This window comes from Calliphora vicina, chromosome 1 (genome assembly GCF_958450345.1).
Source record: "Calliphora vicina chromosome 1, idCalVici1.1, whole genome shotgun sequence".
Lineage (NCBI taxonomy): Eukaryota > Metazoa > Arthropoda > Insecta > Diptera > Calliphoridae > Calliphora > Calliphora vicina.
The window spans coordinates 113,656,019-113,670,679 of NC_088780.1; the positions used below are offsets into that span (position 1 = coordinate 113,656,019).

Below are 14,661 nucleotides of genomic sequence, written 5' to 3' on the forward strand. Positions count from 1 at the left end.
TTTAATCAAGAAAAGGAGCTCGATCTGTGAACACTCATAATTCTTAACAAAAATCGATTTTTTATATAAATACTCAAAATATCTAAATTCGCTAATAACTTGGCCAATAAGCGTTTAATCAAGAAAAGGAGCTCGATCTGTGATCACTCATATTTCTGACCAAAATTGGACAATAAGCGTTTAATCAAGAAAAGGAGTTAGATCTGTGATCACTCATATTTCTGACCAAAAATCGATTTTTTATATAAAATCTCAAAATATTCGTAGTAACTTGGCTAATAAGCGTTTAATCAAGAAAAGGAGCTCGATCTGTGATCACTCATATTTCTGACCAAAAATTGATTTTTTATTTAAAGGAGCTCGATCTGTGATCACTCATATTTCTGAGCAAAAATCTATTTTTTATATAAAAACTCAAAATATCTAAATTCGGTAATAACTTGGCCAAAAAGCGTTTAATCAAGAAAAAGAGCTCGATCTGTGAACACTCATATTTCTTAACAAAAATCGATTTATTATATAAATACTCATATTTCTGACCAAAATTCGATTTTTTATATAAAAACTCAAAATATCTAAATTCGTTAATAACTTGGCCAATAAGCGTTTAATCAAGAAAAGCAGTTCGATCTGTGATCACTCATATTTCTCGATCTGTGATCACTCATATTTCTGGCCATATTTCAGACCAAAATTCGATTACTTATATAAAAACTCAAAATATGTTCGTTGATTTACATGTATAGGTTTTTGACAACAGACTTAGGTTCTTTATTCTATGACCATAAGATACATTGTAAGTATTTTAAAATCAAATGTAAATCAAACATAACCCAATATGAATAAAAATTATCATTCAACAATACGTTTTTTTTTTTTATTTTTAACTATTTTTATACATTTCAAACCGCTTCTCACAAATTCACAAATCGAACACAAGCATCTTGAATACCAAGTACGTATATTAGATATATTATTAAACTCATTAAAACGCACGAAGTTAGTATTTCAAAGATTTTCGATTTTTGCTACTGAACAGCACCAAATTTAGATATTAAAAAAAGTTTGTGTTTTTGTAATTTTTTTATTATGTATTATTTTAATTTTTATTCTAAAAACTAACATGTAAATGCTTAGCAATATGAAAAAATTATAAAGCCAACATAAGCCGCATATTGTTTAAGAAAGTAGTTGTAATTCAATAGTAAAATGTTTGTAGTTTTGTAAGGTAATTGGGGGGATAAACTTAAATCTAAGTAAAAATTAAAAAAATGAAGAAAAATAGATTGCATTGATAATTTAGCAAAAACAATTATTCCTTGTTTTTGTTCTTCTTCTTTTTCTTCTTCTTCTTGGATTCACCATCAGCGCCATTTTCTTCAGCGGCAGCAGGTGGTGCAACTTCTTCCGAATTAGTCTCCTCTGCTTGGGCTGATGTGCCATTGCCGTTAGCTTCATCTAGCTTGCGTTTCTTATTCTTCTTGTCCTTCTTCTTTTTGCCGGATTCGGATTCCTTAGGTTGTTCTTTAGCAGCAGTTTCGATGGCCTCTTTCATGACTTCGATATTTTTGCGAGGAACTTCACCCGATTCGTAGAACTTCAAACGATCTTCGACCTGTTGTTTAAGAGTCTCACCAAATACCGATGTAGGCTGTTCCAAGAAACAATCAATACGTGAAGCTATCGAACATTTGTTGGCCAAGAAACGTGAGATACGACCCTTATTTTTCAAACCAGCGCGACCAATGAACGAGGAATGGTAGAGTAGACCATATTTGGGAGTATTGGAACGAGTTTTAAGGGCACGGAAGAGAGCCTTTTCGGCTCCCAAAATTTGTACAGTGGAAGCTGGATATTTAGCCAAATTTGTTAAACTGCCAGCATGAGATATCAAGCGAGCACCAACTTGGTCACCAATCAATGACTGTAGATTAGGAGCCACACATTCCATTTTATTGTGCAAATATGTGCCCAATTTCTTACGGTATTCGGAGAGTTTTACCACACGTTCAGCAAACATTTCAATGTTCATAAGATCGACAATTGAAATATCCATACCCATTGACATTTTGCCAGCATCAATAATAGCTTGCGCCTTGGCCGAATCCATAACAATTTCTTCCAATTCTTCGAGTTTATCTTGTGTCAAAGTTTTACGATCCTTAATAAATTTAGCAGATTTGGCAAACATATAATTGTCTGGTACAATTTTGACCAACTCTGGGAAGTGGTAGGAGTACCATTCTCTGATACGCATAGAAAACGTATTAACATCCTTATCCAATTGATCCAAGAGGGCAATGGACTGAATTATCATGTTATCGGAACGATGAACATTGAACTTGACCTTGGCACGAGAATAACTGTGACCTAAACCCAATTGAGCAATGCCAGCTGATTTATCGGTGAAACCTTAAAAATAATAAATAAATAAAAAAAATTTTATATTTGAGACCTTTATAAAGCATTTTCTAAAAATATATACAGTGACTCAAACGCAAAATCGGACAAGAGTTTGTCTTATATAAATGTGCTCTAAAAATAAATAGATGTACCAAATAGTTTTTCGCTTCTATTTACAATCCACATACCTATATCTCTAAAAAATAACAAAAACTAAAATTTGCATAATTGAAACTGTAAACTTTTGCATAAAAACCAAAATAACTCAATTTTTTGCGTCAAACACAAAATCGGACAGAGCATATCCTTTGTTGTCTCGAATGACCTGTAATCGCGTTTGAATCGATTTTTAGCATGTTTTGGCATACTTTTGGCACTCTCCTAGCTAATTTCTCCCAAAGATGCTCAATTGCATTAAAGTCTGGGCTCTGTGCATGAGTTTCTATAAGTTTGGGAAAGTTATGGATCAACCAAAGATTTGCAACACCTGATGTGAGCTTGGAACGTAGTCTTGATAAAAGGAAAAGATGTTTTCTGTACCAACTTTTTCGCACTTTGCTCTAAATTTTGCTTCAAAATGTTGAGATAGACAAAATTGTCTATTTTGCCATCGATAAAATGCAAATTTGCATACTCCGGCACTGTACATAGTAAATCAACTAAAAATTAAGAATTCTTTAAAAACTTGTAATTCCCATGAAGTTTAAACTCTAATAGTTTGAAATTGGTAAACATATAGTGATTAACTACATATCGCTCATTTGTTGCAACAACGTCATAATTCAAAAAACCCAAATTTCGAGTTAATAGCACAATAATAACTAACAGGGTCTTGTGAACTAGCTTCTATAATTACACGCATTTTCTCCATAGAAGAATTTTGTCCTAATAGCATGTATTCAACATCGTTAAGTTATCTAAAAAAGTGACATATTTTGTTGCGTTTGTCATTTTCCTTAAAAAATTTTAAAAATATGTCGATTTCAAAACTAAAAAAACGTCTCATGAAAAATTAAATTTTTTTGAATAATGACGACCTGACGAAATGAGCGATATGTATATTTATTTACCCACATATTCTAAATTCACAAAATTATAAAAAAAATGCTCCATACAAAAGTTGTAAAATTAAATTTTTTCAGAATACGTGTTTTAATAAGATTGTGTTCCATGTTTTAATTATTACGTTTCTATTTATAGATGCAATAATTTTAAGAATTATCACCTTGAAATTGATTGAAATATGTCATATGTATTTGAAACTTTATGTTATTAAAAACCTGCTTATTTTTTTTATTTACTCACCTTTAACTAATTTATGAAAATGGAAACGAACACCACGAATAATTTCTGGCACAACACCCGTTTGACTGCACTGTACACCAATGGCTTCTGTAATGGCCGCACCTAATTTAGCATCAGCAATACCCAAAGTGCACTTCTTTTTCTTCAGTTTCGCGAAGAAATCATCCAAAAATACCACCAAATCTTGAGGTACAATACCTTCGGAAATAGCGTTGATATTTTCCAAAGCAGAAATGGCTGTCTTGAAGGGAGCAAATCCAGCCAATTTAACCAGTGAATTGAATTTGGCGAACTCAGTTACCGAAGACTCCACTTGTGGCAAAAACATGGAGATCTCTTCGAATTCCTTGACGGAGAACAAAGCGAACCCAGCCGCATGTTCGTACAAAACGTATAGTTGAGACTGTAATTAAGACAATATTCGTAAGTTAGACTATCAGTGAGCTACATTTTTATAGGTTATATTTTGTTTACAAATTTAATGTTTCTTTTTGTAATTTGTTATGTTTATATTATTTTTCATGAAGTTTTCTTTACTTACCATATTTTTTTATAAAATATGTCTGATTTTTTATTGAAAATTTATTTTTTTTCTTTAACACTTCACTATCAGCCACAATTTTTTTCCACGTGCGCGTTTAAAAAGAAATATTCAATGTGTGTTTGACACAAACCTCGTTGTTTTCATGTGTCAAACAAACAATTTAGTTTATACAGTACCTGTCAAAACCATAACACTGTGAAAAATAAAGAAAGTGATGCTCTAGCAAATTATACTTATTTTTTTTTTTAAATTTTACATTTTTTACATTTATTTTAAACATTTGTAATCAGATTATTAATTATCTATATATATATATTAGGGTGGGCCGATTTATAAGGACAAAAATTTGTCGATATTGTGCCATCGATTTTTCGATGAGGAAAACAATTTTCCACTACGACATATCAAAAGAATTATTTTCGAGGAGCCCAAATTTCAGAAAAAGTCAATTTATTTTTATTTTTAAGGTTTTTTAATAGGTAATTAAAAAAATAGACTGATTTTTTTTTTAAATATCCGCAACTGATGTCGTAGTCTGACAGACACCGCAAAAAGCTAATTTTGCGTACTTTCATAAAGTGAAACTAAATAAAATAAGTCGTATTTGTCGCTTTATGTGCATAAAATATTTAAAAGTCTTAAAAAAAACTATTTCATTTATAAAAGTACGTTTTTATGAATTTTTTTGACAGTTTACACGGTTTTACACAAACAAAAATGACTATTGTTCTTGTATTGTTGTAGTTACGCTGCCACCTTGTTAATACATCTTGAGCTGTGCTCCTTATTAAATGCACCTTGGTTTAGGCAAGCTCAAAAGAGAATGAGAAGGCCTTTCAATTTCTGCATTGTAAAAGGGGACAAAGATGGTCAAATATAAATCACATCCATTGCCTATGCTGATATTATCTTGTTTGTACAAAATCTGGGTATTTCAAAAATACCTTTATAATTGATTTAAAGGTGAATATTACTTGGGGGTTACACGACAAAGTTTTGCCTTTCAAGTTTTAATACACTCACATTTTTTACTAATACACTCACACTTCTAAGAATTGAAATTGAAACTTGCATTCAATTTCTCATTCAAGTTGGTGTTTCAATTTTCAATCAAGAAAACAGCTGATTACATTTTTTGCACAATTTGTACTAAAATTGTTTTCAAGTTGCGTGCAGCCTACTTCAAAGCATTAAATTATTACAAATAGGGAACAAATCAAAATCCGCGTAACAGTTTATATTTTCATAATTTTTTTTCTGTTAATATTCACATTTTCTGTACTGCCGGCCTTCGGCCGGGTGAAGGGACTTTTAACTCTGGGGTGTATCGAAGACCGGCTTCGCTAAAATCATTTTTTCTGTATATCAAAATCTTCTGAAGTACTGTCATATAAAATCAAAAAGGATTTTTTGGTTCACAATATTAATAAACTGTACCATTTTATATATCGTATTAAAGGTATTGTGAAGCACTATTCAATGATACCCATAACGATCAGTTTGTTTTCCAAATATATGAGAAATGTACTATTATATGTATTGACTTTAAATTCATATAACTCTTAAAGTTTAAGAGTTATATGAAAACCGTTAATATTTTTCCCTGCTCTCTCTTAGTTTAAGACTTAAACTAAGAGAGAGCAGGGAAAAATATTAACGGTTTTGTGCTTCTAATTATGAGAGCTATCAACACCAAAGAAATTATAAAAATGCAAGCTGTTTCGCTGATCTTGATTTATACCGCATGAAATTAAAAATCTAACCCCCATATGCATAAACAGTTTGTAAATTTATCAAAGGTTTATAGAACAAATTTTGTATGGAAATTTTTTTTGATAAACTTTTAATTGAAAAATCTTATATTTAACAGTGTAAAAGTTTCGTTTTCGGACAACCAAATATAATTTATACAGTACATATACACCGAAATGCCAATACCGTCATATGATTAAACATGTGTGCACTGTAAAAAATGGTGGAATTTTTTTTTCGGGTAATTGCGAATTGAATGTAATCAAGGTGCAATGATAAATTACTAAATAAACGTCAAAACAATGAAAGTGAGAGACAATAAAAACGAAAAAAAAACTTTCAAGCAGAAGACAACAAAGAAAGATAAAGAATAAGTAGTTTTTCTTCACCAAGGTGGAAGTGCTAGACAATATATTTTTTTTGTTTAAATTCTCATAAAGTCATCGCGTTTTTCATTTAAATAAATGCAAAAAAAGTTATATTTATAAATTGTTAAATTCATTTATGTTAAATAAGAGGAAAACAAGTACAAGTCGCAAAAATTTCATCTTCCAAAAATTGTTTTGAACTAAGATAGAAAAATACACATAAAAATTAACAAATTCGTCACATCAGCTAAAAATAAAATTACCGTCTACTGCAACATCATCGTCTTCGCCACTACCGCAATTAGTGGTGGCCTTACAGTCACTCAGTCAGACAGACAGACAGTCATCAAGACATTGCAGTGCGTTTTAATTCTTCCTATTCTTTCATCTACAAAATTGCAAACATTTTGTAGGAGAACAAACATAAATAAAACTTGAAAGTTTACTCACTTTTTTCCTCTTGGATTGTTTTATCGAAATTTGTTTAAAACACAGCAACACAATGGAGTTTTTGTTGTAAGTATGATTTTGCAATTTTTAAATGAAATATAATAAAAGAAATAAAATGTAAAAGAAATTCGTTTATAAGTTTTGTTTTCGTTGATTTATTTGTTTTCTCTTTTCGAAATTATTCCATTCGAGATAATTCCAAAAAAATAGCTCTGCGTCAGAGAATAACTTCAAACACATGCGATTCTAAGGTGCATGATATCCAGCGCATCTCCTAGGTCATCAGTAATCTTCAAGCACTTATGACAAATTTACATTGGTCGCTTGACAGTCGACAGGAGACTTTCAAGCAGATTATTTTTTTGCGCTGCCGTTCCAATCGTGGAATGTTCGCAAAGGAAGAAAAAGCAAATGCAAAATAAGACTCTGTTTTTAGTTACGAACAGGAGAGCAAAACATAATGTCAGAAAACTACACTGTTGCCTGATTTGTCGACAGTTTGGCGATTTTTTATTGTAAAAATGGCAAAGTGCGATTTGCCTATTTTAGTCCTCAAAATGGCAATTTTAATTAACAAATAAAATGAATACTGGTTCGTATAAAGTTTGAAGACTGTCATATTTATATTTAAAAATAAGTATTTACTTTGTATGATAGGTGCCACGCCCATTTAGCCAATTCCATTTATGTGAAGATGTGCACATGGTACCGAAGTAAATAGGCTTTCACAGTTAAATTTCACCAGATATTCTATAATAACTATTTACTTTGTATGGGAAGTCCACGCCCACTTGAAATTTCAAAATAAAAAGTTGAATATTGTTCCATCCAGAAATATAGGAATATACAGTAAAAATTTCAAGAGGATCAGTCCAGTGGTTTTTATATACTGTATCAGCCATAACTAAAGCACCCCCTCAGTGAACAAGTTCTCACTAGCATTGATATCGGGAGATTAGCTGGCCAATGAAGAACTTGAATCTAATTGCTCTGTAGCCAAGACTTACAAACTTTGGAGGTATGCTCCCTATAAATGGAATCTCTTCACTGGCATAAGGCAACATTACATCTTTCAAAATATCACGGTACATGAACCGATCCATAATCCCATACATTTTATGAATTGGCCCAATGTTTAATTGTTTCTTTGCAATACTTAGGTTTCAGGCTTTCTTCTTTTGGTCTGCGTACACGCCTTTTAGGTTTTGGATTCGTCAGAGAACAGTACTGTCTTCCATTTTTTGGACATTCCAGTCGATGTGGCCTTTTGCAAACCCTAGTCTAGCTTTCCTGTCCTTAGCTGATATAAATTTTTTTTGCTGGCCGTGGGCTGAATAATCCTGCTTCTACTGCTCTTCTACGGATTGTTCTTTCGATATCGAGCTCATTTTCTTGAATAAACGCTCATTGGCCAAGTTATTAGCGAATTTTGATATTTTGAGTTTTTATATAAAAAACCGATTTTTGGTCAGAAATATGAGTGATCACAGATCGAGCTCTTTTTCTTGATTAAACGCTTATTGGCCAAGTTTTTTTATCGATTTAAGCTATTGTGAGTTTTTATATAAGTAATCGAATTTTGGTCTGAAATATGATTGATCACAGACCGATGTATTTTGCAGATGTATTTAATAAGTCCATTTCGCACAAACCAAAACATATTTTTTGTTATTAATTTTGACGTTTTATTTTGTTTGTGGTAGGTTTTAAAATATAGAACAGAGTTTCAATTTTTGGTATTGAAAATAGAACAAAATTTAAATTAATTAAAATTTAAACATTTTTATAGAACTCTGTGTGTCTGGTGAAAATTAAAAAGGCACCAACACATATACATTTTAGTTACTAACACATATTTAGACTTAGGTACTTTTTCACTAACACATGTATAGAGTTAGGTACTCCTGTCAAAGAGTTGGACTACTTGTTATACTTTGATTTTAAAAAAGCACCGAATATTACTGTGTCTAACACATTCTTATAGAACGCTGACGTACTTATGAAAACAACTTAATTTAACCAAAACCAATGAAAAATTAGATGTTTAAATCACATATATGTATATACAATCTAGTAAACACACTTCTGATAACTCTATTAACTGTAAAAATCTATCCAATTTCGTCACGCTACATGACTTTAAAAGGAAAAATCCATATGTCCAATATATTGGACAAAATGTCTGAAAGGGTTAAGAAGAGAGTAGACATTTTCTATATTGTACAAGATATGATTCGTTATGCCATTTTGAGATAATTCTAAAAAATTTAATTTTAAATTTTTTATATTATAAAAATAAATCGGCTTTGCAATATTTTATTTAAAAAACATTGGCATAAATTGAACTCTGAGCACAAATTTTTTTCGGGTACTTGATAATTTGTACAAATTATCACTGGAAGTTACGGGATTCTGTTCGTTTACTTTTAAAAACTTGTAACGAGAGAGCAAGAGAGTTTTAAAAGTGACAGTTCGTAGATAGAGAACATGGACATTTTTTGTCCAGTAAAAAATATAGATTGCAAATGTAAACAAAACTAAAATGTGGAAAATTAATACAATTTACAAGTTTGCAAAGAAAAGATGTAAAATAACACAAAACAAACGTTTTGAATTGATTTATAATAAAATAAAACTTATTTTTACAAATTGTTGTTCGAGTACTTTTTTTGTTATTTTTCAGATTGAGAGTAATTTATTTTTACTCTCTAAAATAAAGTTACTGGATATTTTGTACTAGAAAGTACGCGAACACACCTAATATAATTTTTCACTCTGACAGTAGTTGCAATAAAATTCTTGAAAGCTACTGTATACAATGGAGCGGAAACTCTCTTGTCAAAGACCTGACTCAGTTGTCAAAAACCTAAGTGGTGAGAATGTATTAGTAGAAAAAACTATGTGAAAACAAAAACAACATCGTATGTGTGATTATTTTGAGTAATTTTTTTGTTTGAGTTTTATCTAGTTTCCGCTCTATGTTTCTCTAAGCTGTATACTTTGACAACGTCCGTAATCTTTCATTTATACCCGTTTGTGTACAAGATGTAACGAACGGTGTCGAAAAAGGATGATGTCAGGTTAAATGATATTTAAGATTTTATGTCAGCTCAAAGAGTTCCAAACATTTTCTTTTTCTTAAACAAATTTTTATACACATGGTCATAGCCATAAAGTATTATACAACAGATTGGCAAATTGACATCTCGTCTCTATGTTATCCTATGGTTATAACGATGTAATTTGATGTATTCATAAGAAATAATATTTCTTTTAATTTCATAGTGGCTCCCGATCAAGTAAAACATTTAAACCCAAAAAGAATATACCTGAAGGTACTCATCAATATGATCTCATGAAACATGCTGCAGCCACATTGGGTTCGGGTAATTTACGAAATGCCGTAGCCCTGCCAGATGGTGAAGATCTTAACGAATGGGTAGCCGTAAATAGTGAGTACTGCTAAGATTTATTTTGACAGCTAAATTTTAAAACATTCCTACGATTTGGCAAATTTTGAATATCGAACATGAACATGACACCTACAAATTTACTCATACATTTGGACAAAAGCAACAGGTCAATAATATCGGAAACACTAGTACTAATGTCATTCGACCAAATGTACGAGTAAGATAGGGGTTTTCAGGCATAAGCAAAAAAAATAAAACAATAAAATTATCAGTAGTGTAACATAGTTTCAACCATAGATAAATAGTCATAGATCGGAAACTCTTACGTCAAAGACCTAACTCAATTGTCAAAAAGGTATGTGGTGAGAATGTAGTCAAAAAAAAAACTATGTGAAAACAAAATCAACTCTCGTACATGTGATTGTTTTGAGTTAGTTTTTTGTTTGAGTTTTTTTCTAGTTTCCGCTCTATCTATATTTTTCTTTGGTTTCAACTTTGTGACCATATCATGTTTTAGAATTAAGGCCTTCATATTTGAATAATTTAAATTGATCAATATTAAACAAATTTTAATTCTTTTTTAGCTGTGGATTTTTTCAATCAAATCAACATGCTGTACGGTACCATCACAGAATTTTGCACTGAAGAAAGTTGTGGCATTATGTCAGCTGGTCCCAAATACGAATATCATTGGGCTGATGGTTACACAGTTAAGAAACCCATTAAGTGTAGTGCACCCAAATACATAGATTATCTCATGACCTGGGTACAGGATCAGTTAGACGACGAAACCTTATTTCCCTCCAAAATTGGAATACCATTTCCAAAGAATTTCCTCAGTAATGCTAAAACTATATTGAAACGTTTATTCCGTGTTTATGCACACATATACCATCAGCATTTCTCAGAAGTTGTGACATTAGGCGAAGAGGCCCATCTCAATACGTCGTTCAAGCATTTCATATTCTTTGTACAGGAGTTTAATTTAATTGAACGCCGTGAGCTGGCACCTTTGCAGGAACTTATTGATAAGTTGACAGCAAAAGATGAAAGGCAAATATAGGATTCAATGCAAGTTGTGGGGACTTCGCATGGAATGGAGTTTTGAGTTTAAGTAACCTGCTTTTTATTTTATTACTTTAATTCTATATTTTTTAACCTTTTTATGATTTACCCAAGAGTAGTATTTAATTTTTTTAAATATATTTTAAACGAATTTTTGTTTAATTTTTCTTTTTTTTTAAAATAATTTTTATTATAATTTCTTAAAAGCCACCGATGACAATGGAAAATTACTTGTACAGATACTAATTAAAATTACAAAAAAAAAAAAACTAAAACGGATAATAAATTGTTTATTTATACACAAGCACACACATTCATACAGTTTCCTTTTTATTTCGGGTTATTATATATTATAATAGTTACTTTTAGAAGAGTACATGAGTTTTTCATTTAGAATGGAAATAATGGTTATATTACAATTTGTTTTATTTTCTTTGTTTAAAAACTCCTAAAACTTTTTCTTTACTTTCTGTATTTTTATTTAGTAAAATATTATAGTTTTTTATTTAAAACGCCTGATAAAAATATTTTATTTTGTAAGAGACAGCATAATTATACATAATTAATAAATTGGTTTATTCTTTATGTAACTGGGATGAAAATAAAATATATTTCGAGCTACGCCAAGTCTAGCATATTGTCATATTATTTAATTGTAAAGCAACTAAATTGCTGCTGCTCCTGTTATCCGACTCTGTTCTATAAATCGAGTGATTTCAAAAACGACCTGTTTTCAAAAAGGAATAATTAACAAATTTATGTTCTGAAAATCGCACGTTTTTATATGTTTAAAGAGGTTTATTTTCTCGAAAGTAAATCATGTAAATTATGTGAATTTGTTTTACATATCACCAGAGTAAATTCACAATAGCTCAATAAAGTCAACATACAGGAATTCTAATTATTTTTTTCATTGAAAGCTGTATTTGTATGTTAAAAGTAATGAAATACATTTGTTAAACAAATAAATTCATACTAAAAAAATTAAAACAACATCACTTAAGTCTGGTTTAGCAACATTTCCTATCATATCCAAAATTTCACCGTTATTAGAATTATTAATTCTGAGTCAAATAACGAAATTTTTTTTTTCGGTTTTTTCGGCTTTAATGTTCTAAATATTATGAAACTTAAAAGCTCCGCCCACCCAAAAGTAGGCGTGGCCGACAATAAATTATTCGTTATTTTACTCAGAATCAATATATAGCTTTCCAAAAAGAAAGACCGCCGAAGCCCGTATAAAGAATGTGCTTATCTTTTAATGCAATCTTTAGGGAAGTGTCTACAAAATCTCAACCCACCTCGTCCATACATTTTTGATGTATCTAGAAGACCTACTGTAAATCGAAAAATGCGTAATACAGAGCCTTTTAAATTAACCCTCTAAGCGGTAAGGCTGCCTTTAGGCGGGTATGTAAAATGTATGTAATGATGCTTTATTTGGTTATTTTTCCCGCTATAACGGTAAATATGTGTAAAGAGACAAACAATTTACTTATTGTGATAAACAAGAACGTGCACTTGTCTTTTGTTTGTTTTTATTCCAACGTTTCAAACAATAACCTGGTATATTATTTTACCTCGAAATAAAATTGGCCGGTTAGAGGGTTAAATTTTTGAATCAGAGGACCCAAATCCCTAGAAAACTCTACCAAATAATTTTTTGCAGCTAGATTTGAATTTTGAACCATAGTGCGAGTTGATGATTGCATCGATATATGTAGCTTGTCTTGGTCTGTATTTGCTTTTGACAATCCATTTCCTCATAGTGCTTGTAATGCATTTAAGCAAATATATACCGAAATTAAATAACTTACTACGCAATTAAGCCCAATTTTTTTGTAAGATTTAGCTCTTAAAAATGTTAAACCTAAAATTTGTAGCACTATTTAAATACTAATATGTATGTTTATTGTGGAATTAAAGAACAATTTTTAATATAATCTCATTATTTATTAACTATGTAAGAACTTATATGTCCGTTTAACTTTTTTCGTAACGTTATACTGCCGGTTTCTCAATACTAAAAATAAAACTGAAAGTATCGATTAGTTATTTTTTGGTATTGAGAACTGGAAAAAATTTACAGTATTGAATACTGAGTCCAAATATTCAACACTTTCACACTATTACTGTCTGTTAACCTAATAAATTTGTATTAAATGACAGTATATAAGCTTTGATAAAGTGCAGTTTAGCAGGTTTTTCATGAAGTCGTTACCTTACTCAAAATTAAACCTATAAATCTGTCTGGTAGTGTAACATAACAATAGTTACGACAAAAGTTAACGTTCTAAATACATAAATATGTTAAACTTTATTATTATTTTTGTTTTGAAAAACGCTTAATTTTTATTATTTATAAGATCTACGACACTACATACCTACTACTATTTATAAAAGATTTTTTTTAAATAAATACAATACATACACAAAAATATACAACATTTTTTTATTAATTGTTAATTTTTATTGCATTTAAATTGGGTTTTTTGTTATTGATAATTAGCTGTCTTTAGGAATCGAATTTTAATCCCTTGTAATCTATTAGGTATAGAAAAGAACTTTAAACGATTAATCAGTTTTTTTGTAGGTGATAATTTGTTGAGAATCAACGTTTATTTAATTGCTTAATTGTAGTTTATTATGGCTGGAGAAAGGTAGACAATTAATTGTAATAATTTTGTATAATAAAAAGTGAACTCAAATTTTTTATTTGCGGTATTCACACTGTCTACTATTTGGTCACAATGTCCTAATATATTATGATAGTTTTATAAAATTTTTGTTGTGTTTCAAACAAAACAGTTCTAATAAGACAATTTGTACTATGTTTATTATTTTGTCATAAAATAATATTTTTTTTTTTTTTAACACAATAACAACTATTATAATATATTAGGACATTATGAGAATAGACATAGAGCGGAAACTCTCCTGTCAAAGGCCTAACTAAGTTGTCAGAAACCTAAGTGGTGAGAATGTATTATTAGAAAAAACTATGTTGTTTGAGTTTTTTTCCGCTCTGTTGTTTCTGTTTCTCTATGGCTGAAAATTTGGCATTATAGTAATTTTTTGATATCGGAAGAGCCGTTTCGATCTGTTTGAAATACAAAAATAATAAAATCGAGATTAAAAAATGGATGGTGAGGGTAGGAGGGTGAAAATTTGATGTTATAATTATTTCTGCGGCCAAATAAAAAAAATGCAAAAACAATTGTTCTAGATAGGGACACTCTAATGACCTATACACAATTTCATAAAAATCGGTTGAGCCCTTTCAGAGGAGGTCAAACTCAAACATCGTGACATGAGATTTTTATATACATATGTATTAGAAGAAGATTTTATAAAAAAAGGC

At 30.3% G+C, this 14,661-nt stretch overlaps 2 protein-coding genes across 2 annotated transcripts; one reads left to right on the forward strand and one right to left on the reverse strand.

Annotated features, from left to right (window-relative positions):
• Positions 1 to 1,064: 1,064 nt before the first annotated feature.
• Positions 1,065 to 4,404, reverse strand: Nop56 (Nop56 ribonucleoprotein). Its single transcript, XM_065515571.1, has 3 exons — positions 4,250 to 4,404; positions 3,709 to 4,111; positions 1,065 to 2,412 (listed from the first exon to the last, which is right to left on the reverse strand). The coding sequence occupies exons 1-3, from the start codon at positions 4,250 to 4,252 to the stop codon at positions 1,313 to 1,315; spliced, it is 1,506 nt and encodes a 501-aa protein (XP_065371643.1). The 5' UTR covers positions 4,253 to 4,404; the 3' UTR covers positions 1,065 to 1,312.
• A 2,245-nt stretch (positions 4,405 to 6,649) lies between these two features.
• mats (MOB kinase activator-like 1) lies at positions 6,650 to 11,613 on the forward strand. Its single transcript, XM_065515573.1, has 3 exons — positions 6,650 to 6,888; positions 10,108 to 10,274; positions 10,820 to 11,613. Exons 1-3 carry the CDS (start codon positions 6,875 to 6,877, stop codon positions 11,296 to 11,298), a joined length of 660 nt encoding a protein of 219 aa, XP_065371645.1. The 5' UTR covers positions 6,650 to 6,874; the 3' UTR covers positions 11,299 to 11,613.
• The last annotated feature ends 3,048 nt before the right edge of the window (positions 11,614 to 14,661 follow it).

Bases quoted from the DNA above. Each gene is read 5' to 3' on its own strand.
- Nop56 (XM_065515571.1), bottom strand. The intron at 2,413-3,708 runs GTGAGTAAATAA...ATTATTTTTAAG, and splicing joins TTTTCATAAATTAGTTAAAG to GTTTCACCGATAAATCAGCT.
- mats (XM_065515573.1), top strand. The intron at 10,275-10,819 runs GTGAGTACTGCT...ATTCTTTTTTAG, and splicing joins CGAATGGGTAGCCGTAAATA to CTGTGGATTTTTTCAATCAA.